Source organism: Stegostoma tigrinum, chromosome 18 (assembly GCF_030684315.1).
Source record: "Stegostoma tigrinum isolate sSteTig4 chromosome 18, sSteTig4.hap1, whole genome shotgun sequence".
Classification (NCBI taxonomy): Eukaryota; Metazoa; Chordata; class Chondrichthyes; order Orectolobiformes; family Stegostomatidae; genus Stegostoma; species Stegostoma tigrinum.
Window position 1 is genome coordinate 38,883,303 of NC_081371.1, and position 19,809 is coordinate 38,903,111.

A 19,809-nucleotide genomic window follows, 5' to 3' on the forward strand; every position below is an offset into this window, starting at 1 on the left:
AGTCTAACCATGGGCCTTTCCACCTTGATGAATTCTGGTATAGAAGAGAAGGCAGAAGGGTTCAGGCACTTCTCCAACGCAGAAAATCAAATGTACTTTCCAACTCAGTAATATTGACTACACTTAAAGTACATTGGAGTGGTGCAAATCATAAAAATGTTTTAATTTCTGTTTATTGAAATCACTTCTTATATGGAGCATATACTTTTAATTCTAAAAACTAATGAAAAATTTTTACAGCAAAATTAGTTAAGCATGGTTTTAAACACAACCCATTTTATAGAATCCCCAGTGTGGAAGCAGACCATTCAGCCCATTGAGTCCACACCAACTCTCCAAAGAGTATCTCACCCAGACCCCTGTAACCCTGCAGTCTCCACAGTTAATCCATCCAGCCTGCACATCCCTGGATGCTATGGGCAATTTAGCACAGCAAATCTATCTAATCTGCATATCTTTGGACTGTGGGAGGAAACTAGAGCACTCAGAGGAAATCCATGTAGACACAGGGAGAACAGGTGAATCCCACACACACAGACAGTTGTTCAAGGCTGAAATCGAACCCAGATACATGGTGCTGTGAGGCAGCAGTGCTGACCACTGAGCCACCATGCCGCCCACGAGCTTGAAACTGTGATAATCACATTTTCAGCAGATATGGTCTCCCAGTTCTAAATGTAGTCACAAATCTAAACCTCCACAGCCCTGCTGGTTTACCTGGTAATTCTGGACGATGATTCTGCCAGACTAAGCATTTCCTGTTCATATCGATGCAAGGGACATAATTCCATACATTTCCCTCTTTAGGCCGTAATGCTATCCCAAAAAATAGAAGTAGACCCCAAAAATCAGTTTTGAGCATTAGGTTTGCAATGGAACATGTTGACTTGGGATAACACTTTTTAATGTCAATGGCTTGATTGACAGAAATTCCCTCATTTGAATGACCAGGTAAACCAGGACTACGCATAAAGCCCAACCTTTGGCAGGTTTCACTTGGAGCAGACCTAAAGGTAATTCATGCACAGGGACATCCACTTTTCGCCACTGCTCTCTACGGGCTTTAACTTTTAAAAAAAAGTATTTCAGAGAGTTAGCTCCATTAATTAAAAATAAACAATTACAGCCAGTGTGGGAGCCATAATGTAGCTCTAGAAGTCCATCCACTCAAAGCGACTGAGTGAAACTGACAGTTACGCTGCTCCCAAACAATGGAAAGGTCAGTTCACCGCAGAGGAATTAAGAGTACATTAAAAGCTGGACAAATCGAGTGAACAATGACAAAGGCCCAAATACAGTGAGTGACAGTTTTCCAGTATTATAAGTGAGGAAATTGTACTCATTCTCTCAGCAGTTTGATATTGCAAAATCACTTTGCTCAGACTAAGCCCAAGGAGATTTTGAAATTTTAAAAGTACACGATGAAAACTATTAAGATGAATAGATTTTGCTGTATTTCCCCAGCCACTGCCCTATACGTTCACTCATCCAAGGGCCTGTCTTTTTGTGGAATACGTGGAGTATTCCTTGTTTCAGGCCTACTTGGGGCCCCAGCCACAATGTTTTCTCTGGTACATCGATAATAACATTGGTGCTGCTTCCCTCTCTCATTCGGAAATGTAAAAGTTTATCAATTTCACTTTCAATTTCCATCTTCACTTGTTCCATCTGTTTCCTTCCTTCCCATCCTTGACATCTGTTTCCATTTCTGGGGATGAGTTGACTACCAATATCCACTACAAGCCCACTAATACCTACAATTACCTTGACTACACAATCCTCACACCCTGCTTCCTGTGCAGACACTTCCTTTCTCCCAATTTCTCCATCTCTATCACATCTGTTCCAATGATGCCAGCTTCCACACGGGAGGCAGTGGTGGGCTGGGGGCCTCCAGAACGTCCACATTATTCCGCAACCGAGGATTCCCCAACACCATGGTTGACTGGGCCCTTACCCATCTCCCATAATTCAGCCCTTGACTTCTCTTCCCTTCCACCAGTATCAACATCCAAAGGATGATTAGCCGTCATTTCCGCCACCTTAAGACACGTAGTACCCTCCTCTCCCTTGTCAGCCTCCAGGACACCTTGATCCACTCCCCTAAGGCACCTTCCCTTGCAACTGCAGAAGGAGTAACACCTACCCATTTACTTCCTCCCTCCTCTGTATCCAAGCCCCGCCAATTGCTTTCTTTTCTCCCACCCTTGCCACCCAACCCCATCCCATCTACAGGGTACAAACCAACTGTTTCCTAGCCACATTCAGCTCTGAAAGAGGTTCATTGAATGCGAAATGTTAACTCTGCTTTCTCTTCACAGACGTGGCTAAACATGCTGAGTTTCTCCAGCAATTTTTGTTTTCTCTATACATTCATTCGCTCTCAATTGTATCATTTTGGTTGTGTTTTTTTAAAAAAAACTTTGAGGACTGCAAATATATTTTTATGCTGTTATAAAGACCTTACTGGATTTGGCTTTCCTCTTCAAACTTCTTTCTCTTTAAGAAATTACATTAATCTACTGGTCAATTATAATCGGCAACATAGATTCAGTTAAGATAGCTAATGGCTAGTGGTTGCAAGACACAGCCAAGACTCATTAGGAAATGCTAATCAATTTCTAACAATGAATAACCGTTTAGATATAAAATAAGTTGAATGTTTACACCATGCTAAATGGGATTGTTTCGGTACAGATCTGAACATCCAAATATACCATCAGCAGAATGGCTGTAACTGCAAGCCCTGGTTTCTCTCTACCATCAAGGTAGTAATAAATTTTAGTTCAATGATTAGTGCAGGAAAGTATGTGAGAAATGGCATCAGACCTACCCAAAAGAGAGATACTAACTTGACACAATTACACAGGACAATGTATATGCTAAATAGTGGAAACTACGGAACAGATAGAATGAAGTGATCCCACAACAAAGATCAGACAAAAGCTCTGAAGTTACAACTGGTGTTAAATAATTAAACAACTAATCAGAGGAGGTGGCTCCAAAAACAACACAATTCCCAACGTTGCAGGAAATTTGCACATTAGTGCAGAAGACAAGACTGAAAAATTTGCCACCACCTTAAATAAGGACTGCTGAAAGGTTGACCCATTTTGGCCTCACACTAAGCATCAATGATATTAGTTGTCAGCCAAATGTAATATTAAGAAACAGCTGAAGACAGTGAATACTAGAGGGGACATGGGTCCAAAACCTATTTCCTTTTTTTGGAAAATTACAAATAAATTCCAACTCAATTTAAGATTCTTTTTGTGCCAGAATTAGCCAAGCTGCAAATGCAGCTGCAACACTGGCATTCACCCAACAATGTATAAAGTTTTCCAGGTTTGTCCTATATACAAAGAGCATAAACATACAAACTAACCAATAATAGCAAGTCCACTCTCAATCAAAGTGATGGATGATGTTGTTGACAGTGCTAAGTAGCACTTGCATAGCAACAAACACTCACTGCTACTCGCTTTTGTTTTCTCACTCAGCTCAACATTAAATTACAGCCTTGGTCCAAACATGAATGGACGGCCTAAACCGAGTTGAGTGACTGCCCTTGACATAAAGGCAGCATTTGACTGTGGGGGATATCAAGGCTCCCAGCAAAATTACAGACACTGGCAATCAGGGTAAGAGGTCTCCCCTGCTTCGATTCACGTTCAACGAAAAGGAAGGTAGAATGTAGAATGCTCCTAATATGCTGCTTGGCCTGCTGTGCTCGTGCAGCTCCACACCTTGTTATCTAGAATGTCAATTATCTCGGGTTCAGGACATCACCACATAAGTTCTTCAGAATAACGTCCCACTAGCTTCATGTGTTCGATCCATAAGGCCAGAAATGGAGATGTTCAATAAAGACTGAACAACATTTGACACAATCCTCAATGATGCCAATACGTAGCAAGGCCCGGATAATAGTCAGGCTTCGCAGATAAGCTGCAAGTAACACAGGCATCACGCAACAGTCAGACAATGATCATTTCAGCAAGATGGGATCTAACCATCTCCCTTTGACACTCAACAACATTACCATTACTGAGTTCCCCCATGAATGTCTTTGGAGTACCACTTAGAGATTTACTGATCCAGCCTCAAGGCAGGCAACACGTTGACTTAGTGGTTAGCACTGCAGCCTCACAGTGCCAGAGACCCAGGTTCAATTACATGCCTCAGGTGACTGTCTATGTGGAATTTACATGTTCTCCCCGTGCTGATGTGGGTTTCCTCCCACAGTCCAAAAATGGGAAAATTAGGTGAATTGGCCATGTTCAACTCCCCACAGCGTCAGGGCTGTGCAGACTAAGTGTATTATGCTGGGTGGGATGCTCTTTGGAGAGTCAGTGTAGACTCAATGGGCCAGATGGCCTGCTTCCATACTGTACGAGTTCAATGGTCAGTTACTATGGTTACAATAGTAGGTCGAAGACTTCTGCGGCCAGTAAGTCAGCTCATGACTCAACTGCGATCTACAATGGCTGAAGTTATGACTCCGACAGAATACTTGACATGACCCTGGATAACAACAGCTCCAACAACACCCAAAGTTCAACATCTCTTAGGACAAAGCAGCCCACTTGATCGGTAACAACACCACAAATGTTCATCTAATCTCTGTATTGGTGATGAGGAAGAATGTACAGGGGGTTCTCCTATAATACATGTTCTGGCAATGCAAATTGGCTATAATGCAATTGAGGAATAGGGGAACGGTATTTTTAAAAACACAAACTTTGTGTTGGCTATAATGTGGTCCTGACCATACACTGAAATAGTCTCTCCACCCTCCTCTCCCCACTGGCATCAAGCATGCTTGCGCTTTGAGGGGTACTGTACAATTCTGCCAGGTTACCCGCAAAATGCAAGGACAAAGTGGTAAGAATGATAAGACGCATCCTGGTGATAAAATTGTGGGTGGTGAACGTAAAAGAAAGGCTATAACGCTGGAAGAAAAGCTAGATGTTGTAAAGCATTTTGAGTGTAATGAGAGAACGTGATATCACTCGTGCAACAGGAACAAGGGAGTCTAACTTATAAACCATTAGAGACAATGCAGAAAAGCTTAAAGCAATCTGAATTGCTGGAACAAATCTGAACGTTAGCAAATCTTTGAAGTCACAGACAAAGGAACTTGAGAAGAAGCAGCTAAGTGTGTAGATAGAAGACCAAATGAAGTAGTGGTCTGGGGCTACCGTTCTCACCATAAAAGAGAAAGCCTTACCAATTTATGAAGATCTAACAAAACAAGCTGAAAATCCTGCAGATGTGCCTGCCTTTAGTGCCAGCAGTGGCTGGTTTTAAGAAATGCTATGCTTTCCATAACAAAGTTATATGGTGAAGCTGCCAGTGCAGGTGAGGAGTATGCAATGGCATTTCCTCCCATAGTTTAAAAAAAAAATCAACTGATGAAGGCAGCTACAACTTAGATCAATTTTCAGTTTGGATGAGACAGGTTTATACTGGAAGCAAATGCCATCAAGAACCTACATTTCTATGAGAGAAGCACACGCTCCAGACTATAAGGTGGCAGAGGACTAAGTCTGTGCTGCTGGGTGTCCATCCTAGACCATTGATGTTTTCAAAAAGACCAAAGTGCTATTTCTACCTCCAAACAAAACCTCTTTCCTTCACCCCATCGATCAGGGTGCAATAGCAGCTTTTAAAGCTTATTATTTAAAGGGGCACATTGAAGAGGCTGGTTGCAGTCGTTGAGGGGGATAAGGGCAGTGTTCTTGAATTTTGGAAGAGATTTAAAATCAAGAATGCAATTGGCAATATCACAGGGGCCTGGGGTGATGCCATTAAGGACAGCTTGCATGCAGCTTGGCGGAAGTTTCACCCAGATTTTTTTCAAGATTTGAAAAGTTTTGATCCATCAGAGGAACACCCAAGAAACAAAGAACATTGTGTGGATCTTGCAAAGCAAGTTGGATTTGAAGAAGAGGAGAGGGAGGATGTTGAAGAGTTGCTTGAGTCCCACTGTGAAGACCACTCTACTGCTGATCCACAACAACTTGTCGCTGAGGGGGAAGTGAAAACCGGAGATGAAGACGTCTAGAATGCAGTACCGTGATAACTTTCCACTTCTGTTTTGTCTTTTATTCTGAGAGAAATAGAGAACCAGTTGCAACAATTAGAGAGCGACTACAATGCAAAATGCAACAGGTTAGCAGTTCGTGAAGTAAGATCTTATTTGGCACATGATTATCTTCATTCACAAAGAAGCAGTTCAAGGGCAAAGCAGCAAAAACTGGATGTTATTTTTAAGCTGACTCCCAAGAAAAAGCCAGAAGACACTCATCCACAGCCATCCACTTCTGGAGTAACTATTTCTCACGCTAACCCTGCAACCACACCTGCACCTGAAGATGGTGACGATGATGATAATCCTCAGCCCTGCATTAACAACAGAGCAACCTCAGAACCTCCTCCTCCAACAAGTCATCTTGGTATTTTTTCAAGATAAGGTGATAAATTTACTGTTATTTCATTATTACATGTGAATTAAACATTTCTTCAAACCGTGCTATCCTTTGTGTTACACATTTGAGTGACTGAGTCATTTTGAATTTCTATAGTGCGGTTTTCTATAATGTGCCATTTCATAGGAACACATCTTTCATGTTATGGTAGAATCTTCTGTACAAAAATCAAAAGTGCACTGCACCAACTCATCAACACCTTGCAAAAGTGTGACCTCCACATTCTCAATGGGAAAAGGCAGATGATTAGGAATGCAATCATCCTTCTACATCATAACTTATTGGGTCTTAGAACTAAAATGCTGTTCGGTCATTGGTCAAAAACCTCCCAATCAAAATGAACTCAGGCGGAAGGAATCAGTTACAAATGCAAGCCTTGCCAGAAACATTCCACGTCCTTATGAGCAAATGAATAACAAGTGATCAAACCGTGTGTCATGAAATTCTGGAATTTCTCACGATTGCAAGTAGAAATATTATACTGTGACAACATTTACAAAGTCAATAAGAACCAAAACTGGTTAACCACAATGAGTTAAAACAAACCAGGAATTCCCCATGTCTGGACATTTAAAAGAATATTGAGACAGTATAGCAGAGTCGAAAAAAAAACCAAAACTGGTTAACCAACTCTAGTTATGACAGAGCCAACAATTTTGGCCAAAGCTGTCGATTGTCAGTTTAAAGAAAGTAGTTTTATGATATAAATGTGAGGTGTTGCATTTTGGTAAGGCAAATCAGGCAGGACATATGCAGTTAATGGTAGGGTTCTGAGGAGTGTTGTTGAACACAGGGACCGAGGGTTCACACGTATAGCTCCTTGAAAGTGGAATTACAGGTAGATAGGGTGGTAAAGGAAGCATTTGGCACACTTGCATTCGTTGGTCAGTGCATTGCGTACAGGAGTTGGGACATCGTGTTGCAGCTGTACAGAATATTGAACAGGCCGCTTTTAGAATACTGCGTTCAATTCTGGTCTCCCTGCTATAGAAGAGTGTTGTTAAACTTGAAAGGGTTCAGGAAAGATTTATAAAGATGCTGCTGGGATTGGAGGATTTGAACTATTGGAGAGGCTAACAGGCTGTGGCTATTTTCCCTCAAGTGTTGGAAGCTGAGGGGTGACCTTTTAGAGGTTTATAAGATCACGAGGGCATGGACAGGGTTAATAGTCAAGGTTTCTCTCCTTGGGGAAGGAAGCAAGTGGGGTCCCTAAGACTAGAGGGCACATAGGTCTAAAGTGAGAGGGGCAACTTTTTCCACCCAGAGGGTGGTGTCTGTATGGAATGAGCTGCCAGACGAAGTGGAGGAGGCTGGTACAATTACAACGTTTGAAAAGGTATCTGGATGGGTCTCTGAATCGGAAGAGTTTTGAGGGATATGGGCCAAATGCTGGTAAATGGGACTAGATCAGTTTAGGATATCTGGTCAGTATGGGTGAGTCGGACCAAAGGTCTACTTCCATGCTCCATAACTCTATGACTCTATGTTAGATTCACTGAACAATTCATGATTGATGAGAGACCATGTGAGCTTCTCAACGCTTAATTTGTTGGTATAAGCTTAAAGAAACGAAAAACAGTCAGACAAAACAAAACAATTTACTAATTATTCAGATAATGTAGGTGACACAACAATGTCACATTTGTTGCTAATTAATAGTTATCCTAAGACGACTATTTCAACATAAAAGAGATAAGAATAGGAATTTCTTTTCAAATCAGCTTCACTGGTAATGGGCCAGTAAACCTCATGAAACCCTCCTTCAAACACTTTAAATCACCCCCTTCAAAAGCCTCTTTTGATGACATTTACTCTGATTTCACTTCCGAAGTGCTAAGGGAGACTTTTCAATGTTACTGGCTTTGTAATTAACATTTACTATTCTTACCCTTATATAACTGAAACATTATAAAGTAATCCTTGCACTTAAAAGTATGTTAAGTATGAGAACAGGTGAGAAGTATAACAACACCTATGCAACTAGAAACTGCCTCTGGCCATTTATGGGAAGCCTGAAAAGTTACCAGAGGTGGGGCTTTATGTTTCATTCACTTAATTTGGGTCAACTGCTGGCTCTCGTCATGTCTTCAGAGACAGCTTACCTGACTGCAGCATCCAATTTCACGTCATCTGCATCCACAGCAGTGGTCCTAAAATAAATCTTTGATTAAGTAACAAAACGAGTTTGCGAAAGCAGTGTAACACATCTTGAACACAGTACCTCCCAAGCAATTTGATGAAATGTTGCATCACAGATTTGTGAGATAAACAGAAGCACATAGGACTAAAACGATGGTGGTAATTTGGGAACGTGATAGGCTAAGGCTAAGAGATAGAAGGCAGTGAGTAGCAGTGAAGGATTAAGTTCCGACAAGAGTGCAGTAAGGTTCTCCACAGTTTGGCATCAGGAGCTTGGCTTTTCTTGGTCCATATAAAGGGCCTAGGCTCATGTATTGGGATGGCAGGTTTGCAGATGACAAAACATGGCAAGGTAGAAAATGTTGAGGACAGTAACAGCCATGAGGTGGTCTTGGATATGTTAGTGAAATGAGCAGGCTCAAGGCGGATGTAATTTATTGCCATTGTGTGTGAAATGAGGTACTTTCAGGAGAACACAAAGCGGTACGATCCAAATAACGCAAGTTTAAAAGGGGTGTAAAAGCAAATTAACATCGGGAGCAAATGCACACTGCTGAGATGTGATAGGAAGATGTTAATAAGTTTAAATGCATAAGCTACTTGACTTTGTAAACAGGGGCTCTGAATAGTAAAGCAAGGAAATAACGCAAAATCTTAGTCTGAATTGGCCCCAGTTAAAGCACCCCATTCGGAACTGTTTTTTTAGGAAGGATTTCAAAAGGTCCTAGAAAGAATGTACAAAAGGTAATTTATCCCCAGGGATGGGAGATTTCAGTAATGCAGAGAGATTAGAGAATTGATTCCTTTAGAGCAGACAAGGTGAAAGGGAGATCTGATAGGGGCATTCAAAATCATGAGCCGTTTTAATCAAGAAATTAGTAACTGTTTCCTCCAGCAAGCATGCCATTCAGTAATCAGAGGTCACAGACCTAAAATAATTGGAAAAGGATAGAGGGTGAATTTAGAAATCTTTTATACCATGGAAGATTAAGATTTAAAATACGATACAAGAAAATGTGCAGAAAAGATCCCGTTAGATCTTACAGAAGTTAATGGGACATATACTTGATGAGGACTTGTGTAAAGTTCAGAACAAAGCTACATGTCGGAGTAAATTGGACTCAAAAAAGGTACTTTGGGTCGAACAGCCTCCTGTGCTTTAGATTTTATGATTCTTAGTACTGGAAGGAGAGGGTTTGTCAAGGAGAACCTGATACGAACTGATCACACATCAACCGATGAACTGTGGATCTAGGGGAGACAGTTCTGCTGCTCCTGATACCACAGGAATTTTTAAAAATGAGTAACCTTTTTGATGGCAGTCACAGCTTATGCATCCAAGAATCACAGATGTCGCAGATCATCACGACACAACCGGGGTCATAAAATAAATGACAGCTAACAGCTGCTGCAGCAGACCACCTGAAAATCAGTCTGAGTTGCCTTTCAGGAGTCTTTAGGCAGGGGACACCCATGAAACTAGTCCTCACTGAATGCTTTTTATGCAACTAAATGACAAGGTCACATTTCTGCATCCAAATTAGTAAATTACTCAAACACTTAGGTAAACAGGTAGGTGCAACATACATTTTGATTGGTATAAGTAACTAGCCACAATATGCACTTTGGAGAAAATGTGGTGGCTTCTTTTAATGCAGTTGTAACGATCATAAGTTGATAATGGTAACTTCCGCATCTCAATTTTGTTTTAGCATTCCTGACAACCAGTTACATCCAGCTACAAACTCAATGCAGAATAATTTCAATCCCATCATCAATAAAGTAGGAGCCTAATTCTTCTATACAGATAGTTTTTTTTTCTGTGATTCAAAGTGATGAACAGCAATTCTTTGAAGGAAATATTTTCCTTTTGTTTGCATCCAAAATTCCCAGTTCAAATGTAGCCATTGTAGGTATCATATTTTTCCTTTTGGATTATAAACTGGGAAATCCAAGTTAGACACTGCTATATAACTAAAATGTGGTAGGAATCATTTTTTGCTATTTGCAGATCAAGTGGCATCGTACAGCATACACATGAGCTACCTAAGATTGTACTACTACTTAGAGCAGTGTAGTGGCTACTTTATGAAACAGAGTGCCAGTACGAATCTTTGGCTTAAAGGAGAAAGTGCAAACAGCTTCAGATAGGTCCAGGTACAGTTTATCACAGATCTGTGAGGGCAGTGTACTAAGAGACATCCCAGGAGCCTGAAAGCAAGAAACCACTCTGTTCCTTCTCAAAAGGGAGAAAGACAAATAAAAGCCGTAAGACTTTAGAGAAAGAATTCCAATACAAGAAAAAAAAACCTTCGATCACCCCAATCGGTTACTGAATCAAAGCTCAATCATCACTCTACAGGCACGGTGTGTCATTACCATTTAAAACTAAAACAACTGTGAAAAATTAACTCATCCTATCACTGCGGTCTGGACCCTGATCAACAGAATTGCTCTTCCTGGTCTATATTTTTCCACCCATAATATTTGGGTCATACTGTTTATTTTGTCTGCCTTATTTGTGAATAAAGGTGCACGCCTGGGGTTTACAGGAGATATAATAAGTCTCACAGTAGTAAATTAGTGATCCATTTTTGTCATTTGTAGGAGAACAGGTTTGCAATAAATTCAGATATTTTCCTATTAGTAAAAACACCTGATGCAAATTACTTTTGTTCTGAATGTCAGTAAGTCAGGGAAATTGATAATCTTGGTAGTTTAACTTGATATTTATACATTTGTAATTGCTTGTGGAATGAGGGGCCTAATTATCAGCACACTCTTCCCAATGGAGTCACAACACCATTGACAGTAATGTGCTGTCAATTTTGGCCTAACAAAGAATCTGCCTTAAATCAAACTATAGCTGTATTTCTTCTTCCATGATCCACACACAGGAAAGCACAAATTCAATCTGTGTTTCATTATGAATTTATGTACAATTAACATTCTATGATGATATTTTTGCAAATATATTTAGCTAAATTGCCCTTTGTTCATTTTTTACTTTGCAAGATGAAGTTTCAGATTTGTTAGAAGTGTTTGTCGAAGGCTACATTTAATTTTGGTTTAACACTGCCTCCTGGAAAGTAACAGGGCCCCGGAACTCACGTTTCTGAAATTTAATTTCAAGCAGTGAAAATGATGAAGGCTGCAATCCGTATCAGAAGCAAACATTTTATTAGACCTGAATTGAGGAGTGCTAATGTATCCTGATCAATCTAGCTCCCAAAGTCAAAACATAGGGATATCGTAAGTCAATTTAATCTATGATAGTGCACTGACTCTTAACTCTTTTCGTACCACTAAAAGGCCTGCATTCATGCAAACCAGTCTGACAAACATCTCAGAGCACCACACGGTGAATCATTTTGCAACATTCATTTATGTCTAGCTGAATGAGGCAGCAACTTTGAAAGCCAGAATAAGATGAATAACTGGTTATTCTTTCGAAAGGTATTACTTTGAGGGAGGAATATCAGACAGATGGGTATCAGGAAATTGTTCAGTTTTATTGCTTTGGACTTTACACGTTAAGTGAGAAGACAAGATCAGCAACTTCCTTGGTGTTAAGTCCATCAGAAGTACAGCAGAAGCTTAGCTTTATGCACTTAAATTACATAAACAACCACATTTCTGGGCAAGTTATGGCAGTGGATGGGCATTAGATCTGAGGATGTCTAATTGGGAGGTTCTAAGACCGATGGCTCCTTCAAAAGGGCTTGAAACTAGCAAGTTTGGTGGTCAGGGCAATCTTTGTCATCTACTGAATGTGCCTTTTATTGCTCTTGAACTCCTTCATAAGCAAAGACAGAAGCACCTTCTCTCTCCCTAGCTGGTATCTTTTTTCTAAAATGGAACCAACTCTCAGTCTGATCTAACCTCAATACCAGTTTTCAATTTAATATCATTTTCTTTTCTACTACAACTGTAGATGCTGCCTTCGTCCCAGTCATTTTTGCTTCCTTTGAGAATGTAAGAATTATGTCCAAACCAATCTATATTCACAAACTACTATTAAAAATTTCAGAAAAAAAAACTAAATCAGAAACAGAAATAGAAATTGTTTGAAAAGCTCAGCAGGTTTGGCAGCATCTGTGGAGAGAAATCAGTTCACATTTCTGGTTGAGTGACCCTTCCTCAGAACACCAGAAATGTTAACTCTGATTTCACCCCACAGATGCTGAACTTTTCCAGCAATTTCTCTTTTTGCTTCTGAAATACAGAATCTGCAGTTCTTTCACATGTTTTTTCCTGAAATTTTTAATAGTTGTTTGTAAACACAGATTGGTTTGCACATAATTCTCACATCTGTGTTTCCCAATACTGAGAAAGTATCACTCAACCAGAAATGTTAACTCTGATTTCTCTCTATTGATGCTGCCAGACTTGCTGAGCTTTTCCAGCAATTTCTATTTTTCTTATTAAAAAATTTGGGTCAAGCCGTGGTCTCACATTTACACAAATCTGAGCACTGGAGATAACGTTTCAACCGTGACTTGGCACTGAATTAGCCATTCATTATGAATTTTACACCAAGTTCCTTTCATTGGCATCAAAAGGAAAAATCAGGTATGTGCACAAAAAGCAGCCAACCTGGCAACACCTGTTTTACGTTCTGATTAAGGTTAAATTTCACCTTGAATTTCTCAGCTGAGAAGAAACATCACAGGAGGATTAATATCAAGGATTGTACTGTTTCAGAGCTTGCACAACTATGGGAAAGAATTCCACATACAGATGCTGGTTAAAATAAAATTAAGAAATAGCTTGTTATAGGAGCTGGCTTTAAACTCAATATTTTAACTTGGAAGCTAGTGTGCTGTCACTGAGCAATAACTGACAATGGAAAATATTCTTTGCTTAGTTTATTGAACATTAAAGACATTGTTATCAATCCTATGTGACTCGTTCATTCGTCAGAGTTTTAGCCACCATGTAATTAAATGACAGCAATCTTTCCGTTATATCTCTCTCACACACACACACACACACACACACAATTTATTAGCTCTGAAATTATGGAACAAATTGTCATCTAACATATCAATCTGTTGAACTTTAAAATTCGATCCAAATGCTAACTGTGTTTCTTTCTCCACAGAAGCGGCCAGACCCGCTAAATATTTCCAGCATTTTTTAAAAAGCATTGATATAATAAAAATACTGATTTCTTTCCAATGTGTTTGGTACAAAATCCAGTCTGAGCAACTGAGTAAATCCACAAAAGACTTTGAACAAAAAGATTTCACTGAATAACACATACCCAAAAAACACATTATTGCCGAAATACAAAACAAATTATCTGAAATATTTTGTAGACTATGCTGTCTGGGCTCAAGAAAACATGACACTGTTCTCTAATTATTTGCATAAAAATATTGAATTGTAAAAATTAAGTGGATTCATTAACCTGGGTGTTACATCTCAACCTTGTCACTATAAATGGACACAAGCACATACAGCTTGCCATCTGCGCAGTCCACTTGATATGCTTGCCAATGGACCATGGAGAAGTCCATTCACAACAGAGGGGGCCTATGAGCACATTGGTCATTCTTCATATTGAAAAATAAGATTGTGTGTGTCAAGGAAACATGAGAGCAAAATGTCATTTGGTAAACCTTAGTTCACAACAATGCACTGAGTTCACTCTCACTGGCTTAAGTTCTGTGAAACCATTTTTTCCAACAGTTGAGTTGCTAAGTTATGTCACAAACACAGTGATTAGCCACTTTTTAGAAAAAGAGTTATGTTGTACATCACCACAGCTTTATCGTTACACTTGCCTGGATACCTAGAGTAAAGAACACTATCAATGCAAATAGGGAACTGGAAATGTAGGTCAGAGATCAATCTTAAAACTGTTGCATTATCTTTAGCAGCTGCAATCCAAGCAGTTTTATTTCAGTGCATTGTATTTCTGCAACAGAATTATTTGCATCATTTTTGTAAATGCCAAAATCATGGGAGAAGATGATAAAACATGGAGCCATACAACAGAGTCCTCCAACAGAAATTGTTGACCGGCATCAGGAACGGCCACAGAAATTTCATTCTAGCCACAGTCGTCACTTTTAGTAGAAAATGCCTTGCAGCACTTAGGTGATACAGGTTAATGTGCTTAAACATATATTACAGGAAGAAAAGCACTAAAAAAAAGACACTAATTCCTTTTGTTTCACATCACGCCATTTTACCAACACGAGCATAGCAATATTAAAAGTAGACGCACAAACATTGGGCGATGCATATTAAAACCACATCCCATAATGGTGTATTACTCTTTACTTAATTAACCAGAAATGAAATTACCCACATCTAGATACTAATGTATCTGCACATGGCTCATGAGTTGAATGATTTCTCTCTGTAACAATAGTTGCTCCACAACACAACGCATTTCTGTCAACATCCTTTCCACTATTTTGAAGAAAATACTTTCTTTTCTAGTGCTACTAGTGTTCTGTCTTTATTCTTGACAAGTGTATGACTTATCATTGATTTCAGGTCTTCAAAATACCACTTCCATTTTGAATAGCTTTAGACTACATAGGTTTGTATTAGAATTTACTCCTTCACAGTCTACAAGTTAGGATCACTTCTCACATCGATTCAGTTGCTCCTTTTCAATAATACAATTGCTATGGCTTCTTTCATATCTCAAGCTCAGGACCTGGAAACAACATAAGTTAACTTATTTGATAAGCACCCACCCAAAAGCAATACTTATTTCTTTACAGTTAGATGGGTGCTCCAATACTGACAATGGAGCTTTCAAGACAAGGCTGGAGGGGCTAAAAAGGCCTACTCCTGATATTATGTTCCTAAATTACATAATTGTGAACACACAACTGTAAGTCAATGATTCTAGTTACTGGAAATGGCCAAAACAATTAAGACAAAATGACAAACACGAAAGCCAAGTAATACTTGACACAGCATGTTAGATATTCTTATAAAGTGGATGTCCACCTCAAATCAAATAGTGCACAACATCTACAATCAGCCTGAAAGCAATCATTCATATTTATGACAGCTATATTGCTGCAACTGTTACATACAGCTAAGGTCTTAACAAGTGTGATCAAAAGGATATTTCAAACACAAGAATAAGCAACTGTTATGTTGTTCCCAATACATTCTTTGTTCACAATCAAAATTATTTACTATTTATGTTTCTAATAGCCACTGGAGAACAGCTGAATTTTAGTACCTGAAAAAGTGATTAAACACACAGAACCATAAAAATAATTTTCTTATGGAACATCTACCTTGATTTATTGCTGCTTTTCTCTCTCTCAACCTCATCCCTTTTCTCTGAATCAGAAATTTTTGATAAAGAACAGTTCCACAGGTAATTGGAACCTTCTGCTCTGTTATCAAGTGGTCATTCTTCACGTGTTAGGAGTGACAAGTGAACTGTAAGCACATCACAACCGAACTCATTCTGAATTTGCCTGCTAGCTTATATGTCCACTGAGAAGATTTGGTGAAAATCAGGAGTGGTTATTTTTGCCACTACTTCTGCCCTAATTGGCATTTACTAGAGTTATCTGCTGACCTCTCACCAACCATGTTAATTTTGAATTACCTGGTTTCATAATGGTCAAGATTGAAAACCTGTGATTAGGCATCAGGCTAGAATTTGTGGCTTAATGTTTTTCTTCCCTGATCTTTTAAGCGGAGAACCAGATAATTCTCATGTGCTGCAAAATTGTGGAAATCTTGAAAAAGAGAGAGAGAGTGGTAAATTTTAGGTGCTGAATCACACTAGGAATATTTGCAAAAATAATCAGGAGTTATTTTTCACCTTAAAATAGCTTGTGAAATTTGGGCAAACAAATGAACACCCTCATATTACATGCAGGCATTTAAAGGAAAAAAACCAGGATTGACTGAATGTACACGAATTACAATGATAGAAGTTTTACATTCTAATTTAAATAGCAATGTGTAGAAAGATAATGGGGAAAGTGCAATTATAAATGAATGGCAGGAACAGAAGAAAAGATAGGTCCCTTTATCTCAGAGCTACCAAACACTGAATGAATAAAATCAATTTCATACAAATTATTTCCAATATTTCTGTAATTGACAACATTGCTCAATGCACCGAACAATAGGAATAAGCTTGCATGGTCAGATCCTTCCAACTAATGTAGTACGTTATTTTTAAAAATCATGTAGTGTTGAATTAAAATTCAGTTAAGCCTAGGAATTGGCTTCCCAGTTGTGAAGATGGACATCAAAATGTACAGGTAAGTGGTAAATGCCTTTGGTAATGTTCTTCACAGAATCAGACAATACAATTTTCAAACAGAATATGCATTCCAATGTTATCAGAGATAATGGGAACTGCAGATGCTGGAGAATTCCAAGATAATAAAATGAGAGGCTGGATGAACACAGCAGGCCCAGCAGCATCTCTGATGAAGGGTCTAGGCCCGAAACGTCAGCTTTTGTGCTCCTGAGATGCTGCTTGGCCTGCTGTGTTCATCCAGCCTCACATTTTATTACCATGCATTCCAATGTTGCTCAGTTTACCCAAAATGTGCAATCACAAAAGGAGAAGTGGGAAGATAACACAATTGAAATAACTGAATTAATGGGTTTAAGTTCAGAAGAGCTGAGGCTTAAGTCTGAGCTTTCATTTAGTTTCATGGTACAGCTGGCCAGTATTCAGCTGGAATATCTTAAAATGAGGGTAATTCTGTCAAAGATGGCATGTACTCTGATGTGTACAGAGCAACATTAATGGATGGCATGAATGAGTCCAATATCCACATTTATGTCTTGTCAACTGATTGAAGACACCATTGAAATAGCGACGTAATGAATTGGAAATTTTAAAAAAGTATAGTTAATGAACAAGAGCAAGGCACGAAGTAAAACAACTGGCCACAATTCTGTAAAATCAACTACTGAATCTGGATCTACTACACAGTTCCAGTCTTTATATTATGAAAAAGATATTGAGAAGGGGATGCAAAAAAGATTTACAATGACACCAGAGATTAAAGACCAAATACTGGGGAGATTGAAAGATTGGGCTCTTGACTGAGGGATGATCGTGTGGGCATCTTACAAAAGTTTTAGGTATCAAGGAAATGTTTCCATTTGTGGGGTAGTTCAAAACGAGCTGTATAAATATAATGTGATCATCGATAAGTCTAGTATGGAGTTCAGGAGCAACTTCCTTATCCAGAGGGTAGTAAGAATGTGCAGTGTGGAACTCACTATCACAAGTCATAGCACTAATCACAAGGAGTAGTTCAGAAGAATCACATTGATGCACTTCAGGGACAGCTAGATAAACACAAGGGAGAAATGAACAGGAGATTATGCTGGTAGCTTTAGATAAAGAAGGGTGAGAATTCTTGTGGGAAGGAGGTTTGTGTGGAGAATAGCCATCGACATTAACCAGTAGAATCAAGTGGACTGTGCGTACTGTAAAATGTATGTAATTTTAGCATTTTAAATGCAATCATTATATGCACCTTCCATTTATTGGTGATTGAGAGCATATGCACTACAGGAATAAGTCCTTTCAGTAATTATATGGAATTATAAGAACTGTTCATTCTTCTGCAGTGATTTATTCCAACAGCAAATTTTTGATCACTAATTAATTTCAACATTGTCATTTTATACTGCTAGAGTTGTATACATTTACCATGTATGCATTTCTTACCTGTTAAACCATGTTAACAATTAGAAATGTTAGCAACTCTTCTTTAAATTTATATACTTAAAACTTTGCTTCACCACTGATTGCCCCCAATCAGTTCCTCTCATTAAAATAAGAATTCACTTTGTAAAGTAGAGGGAAAGCTATTTGTTCATGCAACCTATTTTATCTAAATCTGGTTGCTTTCCACATATGGCACTTGCACAAAATCTACAGCACAGAACCCATCATGTCTCATTGGATATTTGGTTTTGCTGGTATATAACAATCTCTATAACTTCAATTTTGTTCATTATTGCCTTGCTATGAGAATAACAAGAAATAAAACGGTTTTTTTAAACCTTTGTAACTGATATGTACACAGGACTGGGGGTCACATTACATGGCTTCCCAGATTAATGTTTCCTTTAAATCATCATCTTCCAAAGTAAAGAGCTTTGATTTTGCAAGATTTTTTTGAAAGTACCTGAAGGGAACAATTGTTGAAGTACGTAAAACACAGAAAAGGCAAATGTTGCCTCAATTCTGTACTATACCAGCTGATCGCCAATTGACTATCGATATAGACATGACCTTTTTCCTCATTTTCCCTTCTCTAAGCCAGCACAATCACTAAAGGTTGCCATTCTTGATTAGTATTCAATGATCTTAAATGAAATGCATATGTTGGGACATTTGAGAAGGACAGTGTGGAGATCAATGGTGACGTATCTCTAGGTGTCCACCATACAATTCATGTGAAACATGGATAGTTGAGTGATGTACTAGTAGAGTTCTTCAATGGAAGAAGAAATCAATGCCTGTATATTCAGGGGAAATACAGATAGAAAAGGAAAAGAAGTTCACCACTAAAGCAGGACATGAGGAAAGGGACACTTACCCATTTTCTAGGTCTGCCCCTAGGTCGTTTCTCACCAGCGGGCTCAGCTTTCTAACAAGAAAATTGGGAGACAATGTTATCTCCACACTTTTAAGACCTATCACAACGTTATACACAAGTTCACATGTCTTTATTATAAGCATAAAACTTTCAATTATTTTGTTAAACTTTGTGTGTGTTCACCACTCAATTTAAACAATTCCTAACAAACGGCTTATTAATTGATCAGGCTACTAAATCACTGCAGTCCTGAGCAAAAGAAAAGAAACTGCATAACAACTCATTTCCTAGAGTAACTATGTTTACTGTCTAGTTTTGAGCTATTTTTAGATACAAATAAACAACACACAAACCCCCTGTGCAACAATGAACACTTAGTACTTTATTTATATACTCTAAAAAATCTGTTGCATTGCTGATTAAAAAGGGGTGAAGAGTTCATTGAAATTGTATCCAATATATTTTACTGTGGAATTGACTAAATTGTTCAGAAGTAATGTTACTCTTTAAATTGAAAAGAACAAAAGTCATTGGCTCCAAATTGCCATTCTTATGGTCAGTAAGTTAATACGATAAAATTCAGCCAGTGATTAATTTTTACAGTCCAA

The 19,809-nt window shown here is 38.8% G+C and overlaps 1 protein-coding gene across 3 annotated transcripts in view; it reads right to left on the reverse strand.

Moving 5' to 3' along the window:
* Positions 1–19,809, reverse strand: part of hmga2 (high mobility group AT-hook 2) — a 150,999-nt gene that overhangs the window by 125,847 nt on the left and 5,343 nt on the right. For all 3 annotated transcript variants that reach the window (XM_048549566.2, XM_048549565.2, XM_059652459.1), the window contains one exon: positions 19,202–19,252. In XM_048549566.2, the coding sequence (XP_048405523.1) occupies positions 19,202–19,252 (51 nt within the window). The remainder of the gene's footprint in view (positions 1–19,201; positions 19,253–19,809) is intronic.